We start from the raw sequence: 18,971 nt of genomic DNA on the forward strand, positions 1-18,971 counted from the left end.
AGCACGAGAGGGAAGAGGGTCAGAGGGAGAAGCAGACCCCCCGCTGAGCAGGGAGCCCGACGTGGGACTCGATCCTAGGACTCCAGGATCATGACCTGAGCCGAGGGCAGTTGCTTAACCAACTGAGCCACCCAGGCGCCCCGTTTCTGGAAGATTTTAAACATGGATGCCACCCTCAGATATTTAGAAAGGGGCCCGGGTCGGCTGGCTGTTCCTTTGCTACATCTCTTCCTGGCTTAATAAGGCCAAGACTCACTGCTGCCCCTCTGTGATTCCCTGGGATCAGGTTTCCAGCTCCTTCTAAACCACAGCTATTCATTATCAGAGATATTCCTTCCTGTTAGGTACTCAGAGAGATGAAGCTCCGGGGAAGGATTCGATCATTAAGCAAGGGAAAATAGCATCTACAATCTGGCAGCACTGCATAAATCCTGGAGGGGGAAAATATCGATTTACAGTTTTTCTCATTCTAGCATATCCTTGATGGTGCCGAAAATAAATCACTTCTACTCTTCTCTCTTATAAATAAATGCCTCATTACATTCTATCACTTAAACACACTGGAGTGCTGGGATGAAGAATCGGCAGACAGTCATGGCCCAGGGGCATCCAATGGTACTTTGGGTCCTTAATAACTCACTCATTATCCTACTCTGTCATGTTTGTGTGAAACAGCCACTTGGCTTCTTCCTAATCTGCCACCAAGAATCCTTTGACTACAATAGTAATCATCCTAGAAAGGGCATGACCCTAATGTTAAATATAAGAAAGTGGCCCTCTAGGAACTGTTCTTAAAACCCTAATGCTAATGTACAAAGAACTAGTTTGTGCACTGAAAATTATCACCGAGAGGGGCGTGTAGAAATGTCCATGTCAAGTTCTTAGCTCTTCTGATCAGTGTCTGCTCTAACGCATGGCTTTTGAGTGTAGCATGCATCAGAATGACCCAAAGCTTCTAAGTAGGTCTAAAGTGGGACTTGAGAATGTGCGTTTCTAACAAGTTCCCAAGTTCCTATTACTGCTGGTCCACAGACTACACTTTGAGAACCACCGCCCCAGCATTAAGCTATAAGTAGAGGAGACTTCCGTCGATGAAAAGAAGTGAAATCCAAGATGTGTCCCCTGCAGTAACTCAAGATGAGAGCCCATAGAGTAGGACTGAAACACCCATGTTATGTTTCCAGCAGTCTATCTTTAAGTCCAAACTAGGAGTCAGCAAACTTTTTCTGCAAAAGGCCAGATAGTAAGTATTTTCAGCTTTGCAGGCCAGACAGCCTCTGTTGTAGGCCCTCAACTCTGCCACTGTGGCATGAAGGCAGCCATAGATGGTACACAGAAGAATGAGCATGGATGTGGCCATGTTCCAATAACGCTTTATTTACAAAGATAGATGGCATGCTGGATTTGGCTCACAGTCTGTAGTTTGCCAACCTTTGGGTCTAACTATTGTGATAAAAATGATTCCTATGAGGCAACATCTGTTAGTTGGCCAAGACTGAGTATGTCCATGATCAATGAGAAACTAACCAAGCTGGAAATCTGACCTTGTAAGCCAAGCAGTGACAGCCAGTTTCATTGTATACGATGGAGAAAACGTGGCCGTTACTGGAAGATATTTGCTTGTCTTGCCGTTCAGCCACTAGAACCAACTATTTAAAGATGAATGGCTCCCCACTTTGTCCTATTTCAGTAGGGGTTTCACTGTACTGCTGAATATTATTTACCTATATTGAATGTATTCTCTCCTTGGTACTTTGCCTAATAAGTTTCTGTGTAGCATGATCATTTGTTGAGTTACTAATTAATTCACATTTTGTTTTCCATTTTTTCTCTTTCTCCTTATTTCCAAAAGGGCCCACTGGGCCGTCTTTCCTCAGGGAAAGTTGGCATTGCTGGCCTGAGGGTGAACTCACTGAATGGCTTTTGTTAAGAACCTGAGCTCACCAATGTCTTGAAGAGAAAGAGGAGAAGCCAAGTGTCTCTGATAGGGAGAAGTGGGAGCTGATGACACAGGAAGAAGGGACTCACAGCCTCCCTGACTGTCAGTTCCCACGTCTCTTCTGACTTGACCCAGTTGGCCATTCCTTCCTCTTGGAAATATGTCCTTCACTTGGCTTCCAGACAGCTCCCTCTCCTTACCTTGTGAGTTGCTCTTTCTTCATCTTTGCTGCTCCCCTCTCATTTCCCTGACCTCTGGTAGATGGACTGTCTTAGGAATCAGTTCTTGGTCCTCTGCTGTCCCCTACTGTCTCTCCTCACACACTCCCTGGATGATCCCACCCACCAGCATGGTCTCATACACTGGCTACACATGGACAACTTCCATATTTACATCTCCAGACCGAGTATCTCCACTGAAATTTAGTCTCGCACAACTGTGCTCCTCTCAACATTGCCACATGGGCTGTGAGATGCCTCAGATCGGACGTGCCCAAAGGTAAACTCCTCATATCATCTCATACCTGCCACTCCCATCCCCACAGCCTCAACACAGTCTTCTAGCTGGGCAGCCCCCCCAAATTGGAGTCATCCTAGACTCATCTTTTCCTTTTCACAACTTGTAGCTAATTTAATGGTAAATCTTGCCTGTTCTGCCTTCAAATTATAGCCTGAATGATATACTTCTCACCTCCTCAACTGCTACCACTCCTAGTCTAAGCACCACCAGCTTTTGCCTGGATTATTGCCATGGTCTCTTGACTGGTGTTTCTGCTTTCACACCCACTCCCTGGGAAGCCTACTCAACTCAGTAGGTAAGGTGATGCTGTTGAAACATACAAGAACACTTACTCCTTTGCTCAAAACTCTGCAAGCTACTATTTCATATAGGGAGAATGCAGAAGTCAAAGTTCTTACTGTCCTCACTGGATCTGGCCCTTGTTCCTTCCCCAGACTCCATTCCTGCTCCTCTCCTCCCTGTTCCATCCACATGGCCACGCAGGCCTCCTGATGTTCTCCAATCATGTTGCCTACATTCCTGCCTCAGGGTCTTTTCATTGCTGTGCCGGAAACGGTCTTCCCCAAGATGTCCCATAACTTGCTCCCTCACTTCCTAAGGTCCTCACTCAAATGTCTCCTTTCCAGCGAGGCCTTCACCTATTTGTTTAAAATTGCAGCTCCTTCCTCCACTCCCTTTTTTGACTTACTTCTAATCTCCCTAACACTTATCACTATGTAATACGCTATATGTTTTGCTTATTTATTTCCTGTTTCCTTCCACCCAGATGCAAGCTCCAGGAGGGTGCGATGAGCATGGACACCTGGCCTGAGCAGGTTCGCTGTGAGGTGTACCCTGGGACTCTGCTCAGCACTGGAGCTCCCAAGCCTTCTGCCTGGTCTGGGAGGGACCACGTGGGCTGGGGCAGTTATGGCAGCAATGGTTACCTTGGCTGAGGGAAAGTACGAGGCCCCTTCCCAATTTCCCAGGTACGCTATCAGCCTGAGAGAGAGAGCAGGCAGGGGGAGAGAGAGGGAGAAGACGGGAAAGGAGGGAGGGAGAAGGGGAGAGGTGGGAGGGGGGCAGAGAGAGGGGAGAGAGAGAGAGCACGAGAGGGGGAAGGAGAGAGAGACCTAATAAAGACTGAGATTGAATTCACCAAAACTAGATGGAAAGAGGGCTTGGAATTGGATTTATTTGAATTAAGGAAAATTTTTATTACATGACATTTCCTACATGCCTAAGTTTATGAACCATAATTCATACTCACTACCACAGTTCTTATTACTTGAATAATGGAAAGAAGTAAGTCGACAGAACAAGACAAATCCTGCTCGGTGCATGCCATGAAAACTGAGTCCAGGGACAGAAATACAAGAAGGGGAGAACTTTCTATCTCTCCCCCAACTCCTGATGTGGGCACGCCATGCTTAATTGTCTCTTTCAGAATCTCCCCCATGATTTCCTAATAAATTCTGATATGCACCCGAGCCAGTCCTCACTTCCTATGTGGAAGAAATGCTGCTAATGAGGAGAGGTTCAGCTCAGATTTGTTTGATGACCAGAAAAGCTGACTCTTCAGTCCTCACGCCCCCCGTTGAGCAAAGGCGCACCTGTTTTTTTTTTTTTCATCCTCCCTCGCTCCAGCAGGAATTGCCCACAGAACCCCATGTGGATGCCAAGATGCCAAGGCTCATTAGCCAACAAGCGCTGTTGATTCCTCTGCCTGAGATTTAGGACCTCAGTGTTTCCCTGCAGGGCCGTGGCATGTGGAACTCCACGCAGCTTTTGAAATCTGGCATCCTTGTGGAACAGGGACAGCCTGTTCATTGAGGGGAAGAGCTGCTTGTTTGTTTCAGCTCTGGATGCCAAAAAAGAAAAGAAAAAAAATCAACTGTTTGCCTATTTGGCTGGTATTAGGGCATAACATCTCTATTTTCCTCTTTTTTTTTTTTTTCTCTTCCTTAGGGGTTAATATCTTTTGCTGAGGGTTCAAGGTTAAAAGATTTGTATTCTGTCACAGTATCTGACAATTTTATTACTAACACCTTGGGAGCCCTATTTCTGGTCACTTTTCAAGCCTATCTGAAATCGACTTCACTTCCGTAGCCATCAGTTTCAATGGTTTGAAATGATCCAAATAATATTTGAAGGGAGAAGAATATTATTTTAAATTCTGGGAAGGGGCTTGGAGGGGTCCTATGACAAATTCCCTAGCCTTACAAGCAAATTAAAATCTCAGCCCACTTTTTTTTTTAGACCCCTAGAGAATGAGATACCTTATTCTCTCTAAATATATCCCACTGTAAAATCGTTGATTATGGCAGAAAAGTACTTGGTCAGCACAAGTTCTGCCATTTATTTCATGTTTGCCTAACTTTCTAAAGTTAGCTATGCATTTCTACTGAATGGTTGATCCTAATCTAGACTGAAAAGCAGCCATGGGCAATTATCACTTTAAATAAGTGGGGGAAAATCAATACTTATTTCTTTTTCTGTGCAAATGGAAATAATGAAGCCACCATGCCATAGCCTGCTACAAAAATTACACATCCTTCAACTCTCTGAGCTCGTATGATGGCAACAATTTAACAAGAATCATGAGTCAACAGGAACACATTCAAATTTCTAGGACAAAAGCTTTCATGCCCATGACAGTCGGAAGTCTTCACGATGGTCTTTGCCTGTACGTGTTCCTATTCGTTTCTCTTCCCTAAGTCTGTCTATGTGTTATTGCTTTATTACGTGTCCTTCCTTTGTAGCTTTCAACTTCTAAGCTCCTCTATTACATTTTTATATCAGGCTGGAAACCAGAGCTAAAAATAAGGCCAGAAAAACATGGATTGATGTTTACAATAAACATTTATTGAGCACCTACCTGCACATACCAGGCACTGTGCTAGGGTTGCCGGATGACAAAGATGAGTAGGACTCAGGCTCTGCTCGCAAGGAGCTCACAATCTACAGGTGACGGAGGGGACGGTGCAGGCAGACAGATAAGCACTCTGCCGGAAGAGACAGAGCCTCTTACACAGAGACTTACACAGGGCACTGTGGCAACAGGAGTTATGGGGCAAATAATTGAGCCTACAAGAATCACAGTGTGCGTGCGTGTGCGCGCGCGCGTGTGTGTGTTATGATAAGATTTCACAGAAGAGAAGATTTTGAAGCTGAGGCTTGGAATGTAGCTTTCTGTCAGTAACTAGAGTTGGAAGAGGTTGCAATTTCAGCAAATGTCAAAAAAGGAGGAATACACATCTGACGAGGTATGTCACTATATCATTTATAGGAAACTGCAAGTAGCTTGGAATGGGTGGAGCAGAAGATCCACGTGCATGATGGAAGGAGAAACTAGAAAAACAACAGGTGAAAAGATATGGAAAGACACTCCTTTAGCAGTGAAACCGGGAAGAGGTTGGGTCGCATTGAGAAGGTCTGTGTTATCATGAGAGTAACCTATTAGATCTGACCAACAACAGCAGATTTTGCTGACATTGAGACCAAAATGCCAACTATTTGCAACACAAATCTTTCGAATCTGAAAAGAGATCTCAGCGTGCTTCCCTGAATGTAAAAGCACCTAGGAGATCTTATCGGAATGGAATGGTGGACTGTTTACAGGAGCCGCCCCAGTCGCTGAACAAGTCATTCTAATGCATAAAGAAGCGCGTTCCCAACAGAGAAAAGGCTCCTAGCTTGAACTGGAAAGTAAGTCAGATAAACAAGATAGGCAGCTACCTAGAAACAGGTTTCGCTAACGTTAGTTCTACTCGCCCAACACTATTCCTTTGACTCCATTACTGTCTTGATTGACAAAGTGACTTTTTAGTACCAAGCATGACAAACATTTCAGTGACAGCCAACTTGTATCAGGCCATTTCAAAAGATGAAGAGAGGGCAGATGTTTACACTGCATTGTCTTCGTCACACAACCTATTCTTTTTAGAAGGAAAATTCTTTAAAAGGTAGGGAAAACTTCAAACAACATGTTCAGCTGAGAGCCTCTGAGAAATGGCTGGTTATGAGAGTCCAAAGTTAACGGATCATGAATTTGATATTTGTATTTTGTATGGTCTTTTACTTGATCGGTTGAGTCTACAGGTAGTAGAAAGTCCAAACAGGTTAGAGCATCCACAGAAGGCAATGAAATGTCCCTGATATACATGTAACCCACCCAGAGGAAGTTTAACATCCTTTTCAAGTCATGTGGTTTGAACCCAGGGCTGTCAGTCTATGGGAATATAAATTCATTATTTCTTACTTCCAGGTCTCCCTGGATGAAGTTCTGCTATGACCCTTAATCCACGGAACTGTTACTGATCTCATGGAACAGTTATGGGCTCAATGATGGAAATTTTCATGTCATGGTTACCCCAATGCATTTGAAGATGGTGCAATGATCAAAAAAGATGCCAGTGATGACAATTGAACGTCCCTTTGCCTTCCCAGCCTCCTTCATATATTCTCAGGCATAGGATGACAAAGGGAAGTCCACGAGTCACATGAAGAAAGACTGTAGCCATGGGTACACGATCAGGAGCTTCTGTTTCTCTTCACCCCATCCTCCATGCCATCACCCTACTCTATTTCCTCCTCATTGTTGCTCCTGTGAATTCCTCCACCATCTTGCCACTAAGCACTGTCCTCTGCCCAAAGTTCTGTTGCTGATGAATTCCAAATGAACCAATGTCCAACCCGTGTGTGACACGGAGTTTGTGTTCAAATAGTTGTTGAATGAAGTAATGACCCCCAAACCCTCCAAGGTAACAAGATTTTAGGGAAGTGTCTTTTTGAATGATATAAGGCTTCCTTATGTGGGGTGAAAGGAGCAAGCGTTCTGGAGTCACATCAGCCTGGCTTGTGCCATGCTGTGCCATTAACTGGATTTAGAACAAGGGCTTAAATACTCTGTAATGCTGTGTCATCAACTATATAAAAGGAAGATAATAATCCCTACCTTGAAGGGTTGCTGTGAGTATTAAGAGACAGTACATATGAATGCCTAGCATAGTGCCTGGAACATACCAGGGCCTCAAGAAATGCTTATCTCCCTCCTCCCTGTCTTATTCTTATGTCGGATTTTAGGATGAGAAATAATAGCGAGCAACTAATCTCCGATGTGGCTGGAAGTCTTAGAAAGAGATAAGCAGCAGTCATAGGGAGAGAGAGCGTTAGGATTTTTTAAAGGAAACGAATGGTTTTATGGTTAATTTTCTTGGTTGGGGTTTAAGAGGAGATTCATGTTGTCCATTAATTATACTTACCAATTGGGTCTAATTGGCAACTACCCCAAAATGAATAAAACAAGCGGGAGTCAAGAGAGAAAAACGGCAGGCATCCTGTCAAAAAATAAAATCTTTGAAATTTCTACAACCCGATGGTTGAATATACATTTCATTAAAGCAGATGGACTCACCCAACTTATAAATGTGTACATGTGATGGAAATCTAAGTTGCATATTCAGACTTTCACAAAGCATCAAACAGCCCTCTGTACCAGCTCTACCGTGTCTCATCACTCTTTCACTTGTTGTGGTCCTTCAAATCAGCATCCCCTTTGCTGGAGAAAGCAACCCTTATTATTCTGTTTTAGCCTAGGTGACTGTTCTGGTGGTCAAAGAGTTAAACGAGGCACTCTGTGTTGAGTACTTGTAAGCATGCTTAGCCCTTAAGTAAATCCTCAAGAAACACTAGCTGTTGTTACAGTGATTCTAATAATAATCATGAATTTGGTTCTGTGTTTTCCAAGACTGAGCAGAACTGGATTGTCCCCTCTCTCCTTTTAAAAATGCTTTTCTGTTTTTTTGGGGATATGCATCCTGTTTTCAGGTGATTGGCTTACTTTTGACTTAAATGGAATATCCTCCCCCCCACCCCCCACCCCCCCCCCGCACCGTTGGCTAATACACTTAATTTCTTTTCCTTTTAAAGAGTAATTGAAACCAATGTTGACATGTCACTCAACACGAATATTATTTACTGAAAAGATTGCCCCATTTCTCACTCTTTTCTTTCTCTTATTGCCAAGAACATGACTAATTAGATACAGCCGTATATATATTATCTATCCATATCATCTATCTACTGCTTCCTTCCTTCCTTCTATGTATGTATGTATGTATCTATCTACAGAAGAAGTCACCAAAGCCATTCCATTATAATAGGTTTCCTTACTAATTTGGCTATACTATCCCAAACTGGGAGGTAAATTTAATTGTAACCTCATGCCTCTGGAGTTATTAATTGACTAAAGAAGCTACCTTGGGTTGAGATGATTCAGTATCTCATTTCAAATCTAGGCCTCAGAGGAGAATCCCACGAACAGCTGTTTCTGCTCCTTTTTGTTCCTTCCCTAGAAACAGCATTTACGGAAGCCCCCCCCTAGATCCTCAAGTTATGTCTTCTGGCCCTAGCTTCGTAGGATCAAGCCAGACTTCTAGAGCAGCCTCAACTGGGGGGCGGTGGTTGGGCAGAGGGTAGCTGGTCGGTGAGAGATGCAGTAGGGTCTTACCCACTTTTATGGAATATTACTTGGTGAGTCCTCATTGCCCACAACCTGGCCAAGCTGCCTTGTCATAAAAATGTATTCAGTGGGGAAAAGACAAAGCAATATCCCTCCAAGCACAAAATGCAAAGGGTTGGTTCCTCTAGATTCTTAATAGGTTGTAAAATAATAAGCCAAGAGTAACTACTATGTATTTTCCAGAAAGTTACCAATTAGCATGTTCCTGAGAACATAGATTCAACTTGGGAGCCTATGCTTCCCCAGGCCGCTCTACCACTGTGTACAACAATTAGACTGCTGGCTAAATACTGTGAGCAAAGCCCCAAATAGACAACAACACAAGCATCTGTTTACGGAACCAAGCACAAAACTGGCTTAGCTCTGTCTTCCCTGCAGAGTGAACAGCACCCTGGTATTTTCAGTTTGTTTTTTTTTTTCCTTCCAGTTACCAAACCCTAACGAACAAAAGTTAAAACGACATTTTAGTGAAGATAAACCAGATTTGTTGGAGATTTGTTGCCTGATTGAAAATGGAAATGTCTAGACATCTGCATCTGTTGACTGTGACCCCAATTGTCTCATTATTTCCTTGATTACCCTTCTGGGCACGGTGGAAAAAGTGGTCTCAAAGGGGAAAATAGGGAAATAAAGGGCCAAGGATTGTGCTTCCAGTGAGGTTGATGCCCTAAGTACCCTGCTTTCGTCCCTTGCTGAGGTGCATGGAGAAACTTTCCCAATTTGAGTTCTCTGGTGTTGGCATTAAATAGAGTAAGAAAAGTACCTCCCAAACTAACACAGTGACTATGCTGAGCAGCAGACTAGAAGTGTAGTGTTTTGAGCTGAGATCTGTGCCAGCTAATGCACCATATGAAAAGAGGTAGGATGCGTGACTGTTTCCAAGGGGGGGCTTTCCTATCTGGAAAACGAGGCCAATGAACTAGGTGAAATATACATATATATATATATAATAGTGTATATGTGTATAGTGTTTATGTATATGGTTATACAGACCCCATGAGCATGAGTAGCTTTGCACCTGCCCCATCTGTGTATCTCTATATATGTAATTATATCCCAGTTATCATATATTATTCTATAGTTTATCTTTACATCCCCATCGAGGAGTATCTAGAAAAAGAAAACAATGAAACATACATGTCTTTTCCTTATGATTTTGTTATTTGGATTTCCTAAAAAAACTAACCCAGTTCACATGTAGACCTTGTTTATATTTGCAGCTAAAATAATGCAACCAGATAGGATAAACAATTTAATGAGAGTAGAACAAATTCAGTTAGACCTCATGCTAGGCCCTCAGTTTCTGTGTGTTGAAAGCTTTTACCCACGCGGCTTGCAATCCATTGCTCACATTCTACCCAGCAAAATCTTACTTAAAATACCTCTGCTGAGTAGCCCCTTGAACATTCCACCTAGAAATACTCTTTGTCTGAATTCCTGTTGTATTTCATGTCATTAAAGGGCACTTAACACTTGCTGCTTATTGTAATGCAGCTCTTTGTCTCCTGAGTGGAAAGAGCCTGATGGTGGGGGCTCTGATGCAGGCGGACTTCTTGGGTCGGCCTCTTACTGCCAGTCTGACGTTGGGGCCATCACTTGACCTCAGTTTTCTTTTTGGTCAGTGGGGATAATAAATGGCACTCACTTCCTAGGGTTGTCATAAGGAGTAAATCATATTTCTTGCAAAGTGTTTAGAATAGCACTCAATTAAACACTAGTTATTGTTCACTTATTTGTAAAACTCTAAGTTCTTCGAGCGCACAACTATGCTTTATTTCTCTTGCAACCCCTGTGGTGCTTTGTAATGTTACAGGTGCACAAGGCAATACTGGCCGGGCCATGGAAATACCGTCAAGGGGAAATGTAACAGGCAGAGCAATCACTATTTATCGTAAATGACAGATATTTGCCTTTCTCGTTTTGCTACATTCTGAAAAGCTGAAGAACTTTAAGCCTGTGTTTTGGCTCCATAGGAAGCATCTTAAAGGGACAGTGGAATAAAGAATATTGCGGGAGCCACTTTTCCACAGTGAGCGCCACGGATGATCTCCAACACGATAAACAGTTGTTGAATGAGCCATTGTGTGACCCAGCTCCATCTCAGGGAGGAGGACCCTGGGAGAGGGGAGCTGGGTTTTGGGATGGCCAGGAGCATAATGAAGGGAAAATGAACAATTCCAACTTTGCTGAACTGTACTCACAGTAGAGATATAAAAGTAGGACATTTTCAGGAGCCCCATTATATTAGGATGTCTTGCTATGGCTAAGGCTTGGGAATAAATTTAGGTTGTTTTGTCATTCACTAAGTCCCAATAGGGAAGATTATTTTGCTTCTGATTTCAGCTACTGTCAAATGTAGGCATCAAATCTGTTACACTGGTCTCATATATATATTTTTAAATTTTATTTATTTGAGAGAGAGCAAGTGAGAGAGAGACCAGGAGCAGGGGGAGGGGCAGAGGGAGAGAGAGAGAAGCAGACTCCCCACTGAGCAGGGATCCTGACACGCGGGGCTGGATTCCAGGACCCCAAGATCATGACCTGAGCTGAAGGCAGACACTTAACCGACTTAGTCACCCAGGCACCCTGGACTCATAATTTTTATACACATCCTTTATATATGATCGGACAATATTATTTTCTATTATGTGTCCTTAACCAGCCTCTTCTCTTAGGTTTCCTGACTTGACTCTTTCCTCTTGTCTTAGAGGAAGCAGAGGATTGCCAGCAGGCTGAGTGAGTGAGAGAAAACATGGCTGGGCTGGCTCCTTACCCAGAGGTCAAGAATGATATACATACACCTGAGGAAGGAAGATTCTGAACTTACATATTACATGGATAGGCTGACTACTTCCAAAGGTTGTCTTCTTCCCTCCTTCTCTCCCCCTGTCCATTTCTCTTTCCTTCCTTCCTTCCTCACATCCCCTTCCCTTTCCTCCTCTCCCGTCTCCTTCCCTCTTTCCTTCCTTCCACTACAAAAGCTGTATTTGTTCATTGTAAAAAAACAACATTGAGAAGTACTTAAAAGGTATACGTGGAACACATCAGTTCTCACCCTACCTCTCCCACCTCAGGTTTCACTCCCTAGAAGCTACGACTAATAATTATTCACCTGTCTCCTTTCAGATGTTTTATAAGTATATACATATATATATATTTTCAAATTTTTATAAACATAAATGTAATCATAAACACACAGTTGTACTGTTTTACAACAGGCTTTTTCACTTAAGAAAAAATACCCTTGGGTATCTTTCCATATGAGTCCAAACAGAGCTAGTACATTATTTATAACTTCAGAGTATTTCACTATATGTTAATATAAAATTTAATTAATCACTTACTCGTGAATCTTTGGGTAAAAAATACTGTAATAAATATGAATAGAATTCTTAGAAGTAAAAATATATGACTAAAAGGTATGTACATTTAAAATTTAATAGGGGTAGCCAAATTGTCTTCCAAATAAGGTTGCCCACATTTGCACACACCATAATGCATATTTCTAGGTATACTTCTTGACAGTAGATATTTGTAAACTTTGTTTTTTGCCAACTGATAGGTTGAAAACATTTCATTGTCTTAATTTTCATTTCTTTAATTTTGAGTAAGGAAATTTGTACTTTCTTCCCTGTGATCTTCCTGTTGATATAATTTGCCCATTTTCTTAGAGAATTTTTCTTTTTCTTTGGATTTGATGTCCTTTGTTTATTATGGAAATTAGACCTCTGTCATAGTTGTATCTATTTGCTTTGCTTTGCCATTTGTTTTTCGAACTAGTATTTTCTTTTTTTAAAATTTTTATTTATTTATATTTTTTAAGATTTTATTTATTTATTTGACAGAGAGAGAGACAGCGAGAGAGGGAACACAAGCAGGGGGAGTGGGAGAGGGAGAAGCAGGCTTCCCGCTGAGCAGGGAGCCCAGTGCAGGGCTCAATCCCAGGACCCTGGGATCATAACCTAAGCCGAAGGCAGACGCTTAACGACTGAGCCACCCAGGTGCCCCTGAACTAGTATTTTCTAATGGGGCTTCTAAGCACTGAATTTGTTTTCTAAAGCAACTTAGCTTGTGTGAATGGATGAGTCATAACAGCTCCGAGTTTGGTATTATTAAAAGAAGGGAAAAGAAACAAGGGAAAATACCAGTTTCACATATGGAGTATCCAGAGAGGAAAGGTGAGGTTTGTTTTCAAATCACCTGCCTGTGGTTTCATTAAATCTGTAAGGCATTAGATCCTCGTACCTCTATTCATTTAGAAGGGAAATTCCAACTGTCTACAGCTCTACCTTTGGGGTTTTATTGAATAACACAAGCTAAAATCAAAAGAAAAACTAACTATGGTTGGATGAACAAGGACATGTGTATCTCGGTCTCTAAAACAAGGTGACCCAATTCACTATTTATTCCAAGAAGCTTCATGAATTAATCTTTTTATAACTGTCAGTGTCAGCAAATACTCTCAACTCTATATTTACTGACATTCGAAACATTTTAAGAGCCCTTCAGCTGTATCTTGCCAAATTGTTAGTTATCACTTAGAGGTTATTAAAATGTAGGAATGACATATTGAATAATTGGCATAAGAAAGATTTCAATCCCTGAGAAACTCATCTGCTCATCTGGCCTCCTCAAATGTTTCCTCAACAGAGTGGGGGGATATCTTATTCCCTAAGTCATCTCCTTTGTCCTTTTCTCTCAACAGGGCTGAAGTCCTGTTGGAACCTACGGCTTTGAGAGGCTGACCAATCTTCATCCTCCTGCCTATCACCAAGATTATGGTCATGTGTTGGGTCACATGAGAATTATTTTGCAGGATTTATCTTTGAAGCATTTGTATCAAGAGTACAGCGTCACGGAAACACGGAATCTTTCTTATTTATTTTTAATATTTTGGGATTTAAAATGTTACCAAATGATGTGCAACAAAATATGTGACTCCATTAAGGATCCATTATGGGATGCACATGGATTATGCATAGCACAGCATATGCAGTTACTTTGAGGCTTAGGGGATCTATTTGAGTTAGTTAACTTAAGATGTTAACAAAACCAGAACGGTCTAAGATAATCTATATAATTTTATACATCTTGTCTCAATCCAGTTTCAACGGATATTGCAATTTCCAGAGCCAGTGCAAGACTCTGCAACTACCGATCACTGAAAGACTCACAGGTAGAGAGTGAAAGAGTGTGGTACAAAGCATGCGCTACAGGAACTATTTATGGACAAGGCTCCCCAATGAACAAATTGGAACCATAATAGGCATATCTCATTTATAAGTGGCAGATAGGTTTTTTCTCATGTGACAACTCTAGCCATTCCTTAACAATAATCCGGAACGCTAAGCTGAAAGATATGGCAAAAACTGCTGGCTATACACCGGTATCTATTCTTCCCTTCCTTCATAGTGATGGGATTTTAGCTCCTGATGTATTTGTCCAGGAATAAAGACTATATTTTCAAATCCCCCTTTAGCTAGGTGTGAACGTGTGACCAAATATTGCCACATGGGATGGAAGTCAAAATGGTGTGTATGACTTCCTCATGGTGACTTTAAAGGGAAAGGGTATGACTTTTTCCCTTGCTCCTTTATCCTGATGCTTTCCGGCTAGAAGGTAGATGAGATGGACCATGACGACAGGGATGGGAGGAGCAAAAGAAGGCAGGAAACCGAGTCCTCAATACCATGAGGCCACTACATTAAATCTGGACACCTGTTCAGAATAACATGTACATAAGGAATAAACTCTTGTCTCCTTTAGGCGTCCAGTGTTTTGAGTCCTTGTTACAGCAGCAGAACCTGTGTCCCAATGAATGAAAAATGGTTCTGAGCTGAATCAAGGCTCAGTGGGAAAAGTCATGCTAGCTTTGCAATGCCCCAGCTATGGGCAAGGAACACGATGGACTCCGGCCAACTCTAATCTCTTACTGTATGGAGAGCTAACGTACTCCAAAATGGAAGACTCTCAAAAAACCCTTTCATGTCACTCGTACATTACAGCTTTCCTTGGCCACATGCCCGTCTCCCTCTCTGTGCTATTGTTAACCACTTCAGGCTTAACCTCTGTGTATTTGGTACAAATACAAAGAAATGAGACTGACTTAACAATCATAATAAAAATAAGTAATATGTGTAGTATTTAGGATATACCATTTATTTTTATGTAAATGACTTTTAAAAATCCTTTAAAATAGCCTCCTGGAAAACTATATGCTTATTTCAATGATGCTGTCATTACTAAAATATTTTTGGAATTTTTTTGAAGTTGTAAATCCATACGTTTCTTATAATAATAGGACTGGATCAAATCCCTTAAATTTCTTTCATGCCAAACCAGCAACTCTTTATTGAGCACTTACTATGCATAACATTGTTAGGTTGGGTGTCAGAGAGGTTGGTAATCAATTAAGGATGTCAATGGTACTCTTCAGACAATCTATGTTAAATTTCCTGGGTAAGATGACTTCACGACTCAACAACAAAATAATATATATAAGGGGTCTACTATAGTCCAGGGAAATGAGAAATATACACCAGAAATGGAATGTGAATTTTTAAAAAGCTCTGCTTCATGGAGTTTTATATCATGAATTTATTCATTCACTCAAGATTTATATTCCTGCCCTCCTCCCTTACTTCCCCCAAATTCTCAGTAATTTATAGATTAAAAATTAGAGTTCTGTTTGTATTCAATTTCAAACTCTTTATTCTACTAGAACCTTGATTTATTAAAATATTCCCTGTGCAATGCATTGTACTGAGTAGGCTTTCCGGGGACCTCTGGGTACAAAACCCCATCTCTGCCTCTGCCCCCGTATCAGTGAATAACTGTGGACTGGAGGATTTCTCTGAGTACCAGGGACTCTGACAGGAGAACTCCTAGCGTTAAGCACATTTCTGGAGTCACTGAGCCTGAAACATAAAGCCATGGTGCTCAGAGCGGGTGCTGCTGAATTGGAAATACTGATCTGATTTACTTCGTGAGTCAGTTCTGCCTGTTAAGCAAGTCGGTGTGTCTCTTCAAATGAAAACCAGCTTCCTAACAGTCATTAGGGCAGAAAGGTCAACTCAAGTCCATTTACAGTTTTCAAATATGCCAAGAGCGTGGATTTAGACAATGAGTTTGGTACTCACCCCGCAGAGAACAGACACAGAGCAAATGAAGTCAGATAGTTGGAAGAACTTCCCAACAGCAAGTGATGTTAGGATTGGAAGGGCTGACATCCAGCCAATGCTGTTGGTTTAGGAAACCAACGTCTTCACCGGTTGTTAAAGATTTTAAATCTCACTGCGCGCGTGCTATGGCTGCCTCTTCTGTTGTCTTAGGTATGAGTATTGTGGGTGTGGTCTTGACAAATCAGGTGTGGGCTATTGGAAAGATTTGAAAAAAAAAAACAAACAAAAAAACCCCAAACAAACAAAAAGAAAACTCAAGGAAACATACTTGGAGTAGCGTTTCCTGAGGGATGTGATTGGCCTTTGGGCCAGGCAGGTCTTCATGTGAAACTGTTCTGCCCAAGGCAGAATATTAACCTTTCTGCCTCCTCTCTTATGTCATTCAGGAGCATGAGAAATCACGTCAACCCGAGGCCCCCTGATATTTTTAAATGCCCCCTAGGGGAGGCAGGGTCACTCTACTCATAAACCACTACAGCCATGTTTAAGAATCATCACCCAAAATGGTGGTAAAGGAAGTAGGATATCAATGATGCAGTCATGAGTACTTATTTCTGACAATGGAAATTTCATGGAAACAAAATGCTTTAAATTGATGTGTGTCATGTCATAGAGATGAGTTAATTTTTAAAATGAAATCCCTTAGGGGCGCCTGCGTGGCTCAGTCGGTTAAGTGGCTGTCATGGTCCCGGGGTCCTGGGATAGAGCCCCATGTCGGGCTCCCTGCTCAGCGGGGAGCCTGCTTCTCCCTCACCCTCTGCCTGCCACTCTGCCTACTCGTGCTCTCTATCTCTCTGTCAAAAATAAATGAATAAAATCTTTTAAACAAAATAAAATAAATAAAATAAAATCCCTTGGAGCCACGTGGACTTCACCAGTATTGACTCAATCTGTGCATTAGAATGTTCCTGTGGCTCAGATATCCTATAACTCAGTGAAAAGGGGATATATTTGCTTCCACAGTAAGGCATAATTCATTAGGGATGACATCCTGTACTGTTGGAAGACATTATTCTCATTATTATTTTTGTTAGTTTGGGTGAGTAAGCATACAATCATATATAAAGAGGTGTGTTGGCTTAGGGACTGCATAATAAAACATATATTTTTTCCTAGAGAATTCTAAATATCAGTATCTTCAAAGACCAAATGTGATTATGCTTTATGAATTCTGCCATCATTTCTTCCACTTGTTTACTCAGAAATACCAAGCCCATTTTAAGCTGCTGCTTTAGTAGAAGTACTACTCTCCATGTCTTCATCAGACGAGGCTACACTCAAATGTCAGTCCTTACCCTGGGGCAGAGAAAATGTGGAGAATCAAATTCTCTTTCAAGCAAACCCCGACAGTAGCAAAAGTTCTGGTTATGGAAATCTAAACCTACCCAGACACCCCCATTAATTAATATAGCAAAATAAACATAGACTGGATTTAGTCTGACATAGGGACATAATCCCGTAGACTGGATTTAGTCTGACATAGATTTCACCTCATAGTATGGAGATGACAAAGTCAGAAATTTCTAGCCTCATAACGAAATTTCCTACAACCTACATTGATGTTCACAATATAATTAGATATGCAGTCTGAATAAAACTTTGCATTTGGGCCAACCTAAAATAAAATTCAAACAACAAAGGAGTAACATTTTAATCAAATAGAGCCCAAAGATAACTAGATTCCTGTCCTCTCCCTTCAATCCCCTTTTTGAATAAAATGGTAACTTACAAGAAGAAAATTTAAAGTGTGAGATATATTCTGGGCTGATTCACATTTAGCCCAAGTTCTAACACCTCCACCAAATACAGTAGTCAACAATCCTAACTGACAGTCACCATGATTGCTCCAGGACACCGGAATAGCTTAAATCTCTAAAGAAAGATTACATTTTCTCCATTATGCTCTGTTTATTCAGGTAGGAGGAACAACTGCAGTGTAGAATATATTTTTGACAATATATAAAAAGACAAAAGAGTTTGCTGGCTATCGCTGCAATGGTTAAGATTTTAAATCAATTACTCTTTAACAAATCATGTTCACAGAGGATTGATGGTAAGTTCCAGAACATAATTTTGAGCTCTCATTTTTCCTCTTTGGACCTTTTCAGTAACTATAGACATATACGTTTCCTCCTTAACGAGCAGAGCCAGGTCTGATTTGTGGTATTATATATATATATATATATATATATATATATATATATATAGTGATGAATACCCTTGACTCTCATAGGCTTTAATGAGAGGGTCTGGTCTCAGGTTGGAACCCATGGCAGCCAGGCTCTGTCAACACAGGACATGGTTTCCCACAGGGGGACCACTGTACCACCAAGAAGGCGGGAAGAGAACCAGTTGTTTCTGGATGGCCACGTGCCAGAATCCTTTCATATGTTGACTTGTATGTCAACTCATTTAATCAGGGTTCACAGATCCAGAAACAGAGTCTAAGAGAAATGCTTTAATGCTGGAATATTTATGGATGAAATGATATGCCATCTGGATTTCCTTCAAAATTATCCAGAGAAGGATGTAGGTGGCTATATAGAGAGAGATTCTAAGCTTGGCCATGGGCTGGTAAATGTAGAGACTGGGTGACAGTCATGGTGAGCTATTATAATATTCTCCAACTTTTTTGTATGTGAAATTTTTTAATAATAAAAACATACGCACAAGATACGCTTAGGATTTTAAAGTCCCACGAGGCTGCTCATATGCTACTTTCTAGAGCAGCTCCTTGGTAGTCTTTCAGCTCATATATATTTCCTGAGCAGCTACTATGTTCCCAGCAATGCGCTAAGTTGCCTCAATTTATGTGAATAGGTGAACAGCA

At 41.5% G+C, this 18,971-nt stretch overlaps 1 protein-coding gene across 12 annotated transcripts in view; it reads right to left on the reverse strand.

The window, feature by feature from the left end:
- The window catches only part of TRPM3 (transient receptor potential cation channel subfamily M member 3), an 827,080-nt gene that overhangs the window by 194,770 nt on the left and 613,339 nt on the right, over positions 1 to 18,971 (reverse strand). For 4 of the 12 annotated variants that reach the window (XM_021694436.1, XM_021694432.1, XM_044920578.1 and 1 more), the window contains exon 7: positions 7,702 to 7,776. The exons of the other annotated variants lie outside the window; for them this stretch is intronic. In XM_021694436.1, coding sequence (XP_021550111.1) covers positions 7,702 to 7,776 — 75 coding nt within the window. The remainder of the gene's footprint in view (positions 1 to 7,701; positions 7,777 to 18,971) is intronic. 12 annotated transcript variants of the gene reach the window in all.

Source organism: Neomonachus schauinslandi, chromosome 13 (assembly GCF_002201575.2).
Source record: "Neomonachus schauinslandi chromosome 13, ASM220157v2, whole genome shotgun sequence".
NCBI classification, from domain to species: domain Eukaryota; kingdom Metazoa; phylum Chordata; class Mammalia; order Carnivora; family Phocidae; genus Neomonachus; species Neomonachus schauinslandi.